Genomic DNA, 7,071 nt, shown 5'->3' on the forward strand with positions numbered 1-7,071 from the left:
GTACTTACTCACATATAAGAGCCATACATGGACCCTTGGTGTGGTGGTGTGGCTTGATTTCAGTAAAGTGAGAGGAGAATGACTTTGAGCCGGAGTTGGGGGAGTTACACTGTTGTTAGGGGTTGTTGGAGGGAGAGAGAGAGTGGTAGTAGTGGTGGAGAGAATGATAATTCAGATAATTTTAAACAGTTTTATCGTACAAAGCCGATTTTTCATAGATACATCTTCAATTTCGTTATTTCGTGGATAAATTTGTTATTGTTTAGAACTTTCATAAATAAAAATGATAGTTTTTTTTTTTTTTTTGATATGGACAAGTATACCAAGCTTCTTATATCCGTTTTAAACAAAAATGGACAATTTCCTGTGAATGAATAAATTTAAAGTATAGACTCTTTATTTAAATTAAAAAAAAATTGTCCACTTGTCAGTGTTTTTCTTTGTGAATTAGATGAAATGGATACAAGGAACTTGATATAAGTTTTTTTCCCTTTCATATTTGAACTGAAATAGGCATAACTCGTACTTGGTATACATGAAAAGCATAAAATTATAATAATATATATAAAAGAAAACTAAAAGCTGAAAAACGAGAAAAAGTAAAACCAACAGGAGCTGCTAAGCTGCAAACATTTTAAATATAAATTACTGGCAAAATGGAGAACCAGCGGGAGGTGCAAGGCCCAACAACCGCATTATCTTCAACCGACGAAGTTTCCGTTCTGGTTTCATTGGACATCTCACCTCCTACAAGAACAATTTACTCATTTTATGTTCATGACAAATATCTCCAAGTATTAATTAAAGATCATGCCGTAAGTTTTTGAGTTAGCATCTCACATCAAAATGAACTTTGCGCTTCCGTTCCCTATTCCCCCTTCTTTTCTCTACAGCATCACTCATTGTTCTACTCGAGGTTGGTGAAGTCCATTTATCTGTAAAATCATAAAATTTTCCAAATGAATGGGTTAAATCATATGATATGATATGAGGCTGACAAATGCACAAACTTACAAGGACATACATATGGACAACTGACAACAAACATCTCATGTGAGATTTTTAGAAATAAGTGGCCTGAAAACTATTTTTGTTTGTCTAAAAGGGTGTGCAAACGCAACACAGAACTTGTTGGATTATCATTGCATAACATTGTACTTGACTTGATACATTTTTGGATGTAAAATCTATATTTGACTAAATTTTTTTTGTGGCTAAGTATAACAATCCAATCACAATCAACATAAAGACACCACAAGAGAAAAGGGTTTCATTGCACACAGATATTATCTCGAGGATAAGAGAATTTCATCACACAAGCATGAATGAAGAACATTGCTTCTGTTAACTTGATAACATAAAACTTTTTTCTTTTGAGCACAATACAAATGGAACCTTCAGGGCTAAAAATTGACTTTTACCATTCATTAGGTGTGTTTATCAGCCTTGGTGAATAGGTAATACAATTTTATGTTCTGATCATTTCACTGTTTTCTGTATAAAATATGACTAAGAATAGTAATCAAGAACATACCATCTGATGAACCAACTTTCTGATCAGAATGAGCAGATATATCAGAACTTGAGTTTGGGCTAGAACTGAGTTGTTCCTTCTTCTGTATGGCCTAGAATCACATCAAATAAGAAGAAAAGTGAAATATATACCTGGAGATGGGGGGGAATCTTGCAACTCTTATTGCGGAAATTGTAAAATCTGTTGGAACAAAAGCTGCACTTCTGCTATAAATCAAACATACCTGTTTCAGAGCTTCTTGAAAATCTTTTGAAGGGTTACTGCACCGTTCCTGAAAACACTGCAACAAACATGCACGATTATGATATATCCTCTAAGCAGACAATTATAGAACGATGAACTATCCGCCTATAGAAACTCAAATACACAGCTTAATAACACTTCGTCTAAAAAAAAGCTGATAATATCCAACTACACAGCTCTTGATCAATCTCAACAGGAAAAGAAAAATGGAGTCTAAAACTTATTACGAAAATTAGGGAAAATCCATTTTTCTAAATAGGGGTTGTGAGACACACTGCCAGGTGAAACCATAGCAATTACACATAGTAAAAATAAGCCTTTCCTGTTCCCTTTCTTTCTTATTGATAGGGGTTTGCTTACCCATCTTCTAGCATGGCTTCACCTAGATATTCAATGTTATCAGAAGGTAAATACAAAATATGGTCCTTGGGAGATTATGATCTTATATGTGCAAAAGCATAGTGCGAAACAAGGATCAAGAACTCACATCCTCAAACGTTGAAATATCTGTCATTGGATCAATCCAGACACTGTAAAGCAACAAATTAACATTCAGTTAACAGGAAAGTAAATTCAAGAAACTCCCAGCTAGATATGCTACAATACCTGGAATGATTTCCATAAAACTGAACTAAAACTTGTCCATCACTGACAGGCTTAGATAATGCAGATCTTTCTTCCATGATCTGGGAAAGTAAGTTTTAAATTGATAAAATCTAAATAAGTATAGATATATACATGATCAATGCAATATAACAAGACAATTTTTGACCGATAGTTCCAAAATTTTCCTCTATCAAAGCAACCAAGGAATTATATTTTCTCATCTCTGTTGTATGCATTATAGACAAATAGTGCTTTTGCACATTTTCGTTAATCCATGACGTTAATCCATGAATAGGATCTATATAGACACAGAGACCCATGGCTAAAGGTTTGATTATGAATCAATGCTGGCATTCGCTAAGCGTGTAGAATAGTCAATGGGTGTATTTTACTTCTTATTGGTGCTGTTGGGAAATCTGCATAGATAGGATCGCATACTTGGTCACCCGATGCTATGGAGGGAGCCTAGCTATTTAGTTGATACCCGTCTACATTAGTCTTGAGATTGTTCTTGCAAGAAAGTCCATAGATACGAAGCTAGGGAAAGCCTTATATTAGAATATTGTTTGACTAGGCCTATATCTTCAGTGGGAGGAAGGATCCTCTGGCTTCCTTCTTCGTGTGGGAGCTGCGATGATGCCCAACTTCGTTCATGATGTCAGCAACTGGACATAAACGGAAAGACCATAGACCGCAGAGGATTTTAAGTTACCTTCCTGTGACCGACGTCAGCTCCATACCCTGGTGAATACTGTATGTCCCGGCTTGGCAAATGTCAAGTTACGGTCCATACAGTACCAGGGGAGGTGAGATAGAGGGAGCTGGCCCTCGGGGGTGGGAGTGGGTAGCCTTTTCAGGGAAGTAGAGATGCTTCTTCTCTTTTAAGAATTAAGAAGATGCTTTTGTCCTCAAAAACTCAGCACCTAAGGTGGGGTTCAATGGCTAAAGCCAGTTACAGAGGAATAGGCAGAGGACAACGAAGCCAGTGGGGTAGGGACGGATCACATGGTTTGGGGTCAGGGGCTGGAGATTGACGATTAACTAAGCGTGATTTGGAGTACTCTCTGACAGATTCGCTCTGTTATTATCGCTCTTGTCCCCTACCCAAGAGTCAAGAGCTACTCGGAGAGAAATGGCGTATGTGATTGTAGAAACCTTTCTCGATCGGCATCATGCACGTGGTGAGGAACCATCCATGGCTGCAAAATGAGTATTGGCTTGGCAAATGTCAAGTGCCAGTCCATACAGTACCAGGGGAGGTGAGATAGAGGGAGCTGGCCCTCGGGGGGCTACTATAATTACTAGGATACCCGTACTATGAGGACTCCCTCATAGGGTTCTAACTAGAGTAGGTAGCCCCCCAGAGGCCTCTATAGGGAGTTATAACAGGAGTTGGGTGCTAAGCCCCTTGATATGAAAGTTTTCCTTTTAGTCGAGTCACTTCGTACCTCTGAATGAGTTGAACGTAGTTCAACGAAATGAGTTTCACCATGTGAAAAAGCAAAGCTCAGATTAAGCTATCTAAGCTAGAACTTAAAGCCGACCTCTTTTCCGGGGATACCCCACTTCCTGGTCTAGCTTCACTAACTGTATTCATAGCTTTCCATATCTCGGAACCCGATAGTAAAGATTTTATCCTCTAGTTTTATGTGTATATATGAACAAGTATTTAAGTTTCATTCTACTATATTTATTACAAACTAATAAAAATAGAAAAGTAAAGATCATGAGGCTTAAACTCAGATAAAACTACTCAATTGATTATACCATAAGCAATTTCAAAGTTTAAATGCAAGTCCTCCAATTTGCAAGACAGTGACATGTCACAAGTTCCAAAAGCATAAGCAGAAAGATAATGGCAGAATTCAACAAGCATCATAGTTCTTCAAAGAAAATACCTCAGCTGGCCACCATGTTTGGCAAGTTGTTCTCGCCCATATCACAGTTCCAGGGGTTAAAGCAAGAGAACTACTATCACTGACAGATGTTTCATGAGGGATAGATTTTGACATCTTGCAAATATAAACTTTTCCATTACTAGTGTCCCTACATTGGAACAATACACCTAAAATTTCAGGCATATATAAAACAAAGAAAACTGAAAGCTCTCAAACTGAACTCATTTATCAGCATGTATATACAAATCTAACCTATTGTTCCTGCTTTGACCAAGACCTTCATCTTGCACAGCTGAATCATATTCCATAGTTGGGACATCAAAAGACTCAGATGAACACACTGCTGTACCCTCCTGGTAATTGCTGCCCCGAACCATTGTACTTTCATGAAAATTTTTCACTGCCTTTCTCTTTTCCCGTAAAATGCTTGTAATGAAACTTGACAATCTCTCTTCACCAGAAGATGAATCCGGTGATGAACCTGCAAGAAAGAACGGCCAAATGGAAGATCAACTTGAGTTCCATCAAAACTCAATCAACCTTTGCTTACGATGAAGCGATCTTGCACTTGTATTCCAACGGAGCAGGTAACACACTTGTGGTATGCAATATGCACTAAACCATGATGCTATACCAGTTTCAGAGAATTTGACTGACTAAAGCAACAATAGCTAACCTACATTGTTATGTAATAGCTCAACCATTGAGACACCATATGAGTTTACATAGCTGCACTACATACATAACAGCATACAAACTATCACCCTGACCAAGTTTTAAAAGAAAATATTATCATCTGCGAAAATGTAAACGCAAATCGAACATCCCACTGCCTTCAATCAATTCAGGAAAAGAAGGGATTTCACGAAATCGACAAGTCACTCTTGAGAATTCAGATGTAACGTACAAAAGGGGCATTGCACACATAACAATTAATTAATTAAAATAAAAGAACAATAATCCCATAAAATTTGTACCCAGAACAAATTCAACAAAGATACTCTAAATTCCAGGCAACAAATTCACGAAATCACATAATGTGAGTGCATGAAATTCAGAACACGAGAAAAAAAATCAATATTGATAGCTACCTCGGTTGGAAAAGGCAGAAGAAGCAGAAGAAGAAGTGGTGACGAAGACAGAGAAATCAGTGCGGCGTTTGGGAGGTGAGCTTCTAGGCTGTTGAGAATGCTTTGGTATGCAATCAATTGGGATAATCTTTTTGCTCTTCTTAGCCATAATTGAAGACACAGAATCTGCAAAGGGAAACAGCGGAAGGAAGGAACCCTAGAAGAAGACGAAGAGGCTAGGAACAGAATCTTGTAGCAATACCATTAACGAACGATGAGACTACGATACAAGTTGGGCCATCTTCGGTGTATTACTTTGATAGTATTATGTGGTATTATTAAAATTAAAAATTTTAAGAAATTGTAGAGAATTAGTTCATAGCTCCTAGTCCTAGTACAATCGAATCGAAATTCTCCAACTTAATGGATGGATGATGGATAGAGGTGGCTGATTTGTTGGTCCAACTATTTTTGGATTAATATTAGTTTTTTAATTTAATTTTTAATTTAAATTGTTAGATCATTTTATGATTATATTTAATGGTATAGATTAAATATAAATTTATATATTTAATTTTATTAAATTTATTTTAATATTTAATATTTTTATAAATAATTTATTTATTTATTTATTTATTTATTTTTAGCAGATAGGTCTCTTTTTTTTCCTCTTCACTACCGCAATGGAAATTAGGACTAGCAGTAATTGTCAAGAACCTGGATCGACACTATTTCTCACTCTTGTCCAACTCGCCTCTAAAATTTGTAATTTTCTTTTGAGAAAATGATAAATAGGTCCTTGACCTTTTATCCCGCGGACATTTTCTTCCTTGACCATTGAAAAATATTTTTAAGTCTCTGACGTCTTTAAAAATTGGACGGATCAGTCCTTCCGTACAAATGCTTTCGTCAGACTCAACGGAAAAGTGTGACGTGGCTACTGTTCTGCTTACCTGGCATTACAGCTGCCCACGTGGCTCGTTAGTGAAATGGAACTTTTGAAAAATGGACAAAAAAGTCCCTGTCTCTCAATACGACGTCGTTACCCCACCACCACCTACTAAAGCCACACTTTTCTCATTCCTTCTCCCCAAAAACTCATTACACATCAAGTTCATCATGTTCTTCAACTTCAAAAAGATTCAGAGTCAGGGCCTACAACAACACCAGCAAGTTGGGAACTTTTCTCAACTTGAAGCCTGTCCATCAACCTAAACCCTTGGATTTTGATCTCCCATGGTGCCATCCTTCTGATCGATTTCGTTTTGACGTGATCATTATTGGATCTGGCCCTGTAGGCACTCGTCTAGCAGAGCAAGTTTTTCGCTATGGAATTAAGGTTTGTTGTGTTGATCCTAACCCTCTCTCCATGTGGCCTAACAACTATGGTGTGTGGGTGGATGAGTTTGAGAGTATTGATCTTGAGAATTGCTTGGAAGGTGTGTCTCCAATGGGGTTAAATTTCACAAGAAAAATGTACGGGGAATGAGCCTTACTTGAGAGCTAATAATTCCAAGTTTTCTACTTTTTTGTATGCAATGCCTTTTCAGTTCCAATCTGATATTTCTTGAGGAAACTTCCCTTGTTAGCCGTCCGATTTTGTCTTATATGGAGGTGAAGAAGAGGATGGCTGCAAGGCTAAGGCACTTGGGAATCAGAGTGAAAAAGATATTGGAGGATGAAAAACAGACATGCATCCACACCACTACCTATGCAAAGA

The 7,071-nt window shown here is 37.4% G+C and overlaps 1 protein-coding gene across 1 annotated transcript; it reads right to left on the reverse strand.

Annotated features, from left to right (window-relative positions):
* Positions 1-406: 406 nt before the first annotated feature.
* Positions 407-5,754, reverse strand: LOC130933081 (uncharacterized). The gene is made up of 9 exons (XM_057862589.1): positions 5,373-5,754; positions 4,534-4,762; positions 4,282-4,429; positions 2,384-2,463; positions 2,265-2,307; positions 1,758-1,814; positions 1,535-1,625; positions 841-935; positions 407-747 (listed from the first exon to the last, which is right to left on the reverse strand). The coding sequence occupies exons 1-9, from the start codon at positions 5,518-5,520 to the stop codon at positions 646-648; spliced, it is 993 nt and encodes a 330-aa protein (XP_057718572.1). The 5' UTR covers positions 5,521-5,754; the 3' UTR covers positions 407-645.
* Positions 5,755-7,071: the final 1,317 nt, after the last annotated feature.

The sequence above is a fragment of the Arachis stenosperma genome, chromosome 6, assembly GCF_014773155.1.
Source record: "Arachis stenosperma cultivar V10309 chromosome 6, arast.V10309.gnm1.PFL2, whole genome shotgun sequence".
NCBI classification, from domain to species: domain Eukaryota; kingdom Viridiplantae; phylum Streptophyta; class Magnoliopsida; order Fabales; family Fabaceae; genus Arachis; species Arachis stenosperma.

Bases quoted from the DNA above. Each gene is read 5' to 3' on its own strand.
- LOC130933081 (XM_057862589.1), bottom strand. From the start codon at position 5,520: ATGGCTAAGAAGAGCAAAAAGATTATCCCAATTGATTGCATACCAAAG. The intron at 4,763-5,372 runs GTAGCTATCAAT...TCTTTCTTGCAG, and splicing joins TTCTGCCTTTTCCAACCGAG to GTTCATCACCGGATTCATCT. The intron at 2,308-2,383 runs GTATTGTAGCAT...GTTGCTTTACAG, and splicing joins TTTTATGGAAATCATTCCAG to TGTCTGGATTGATCCAATGA.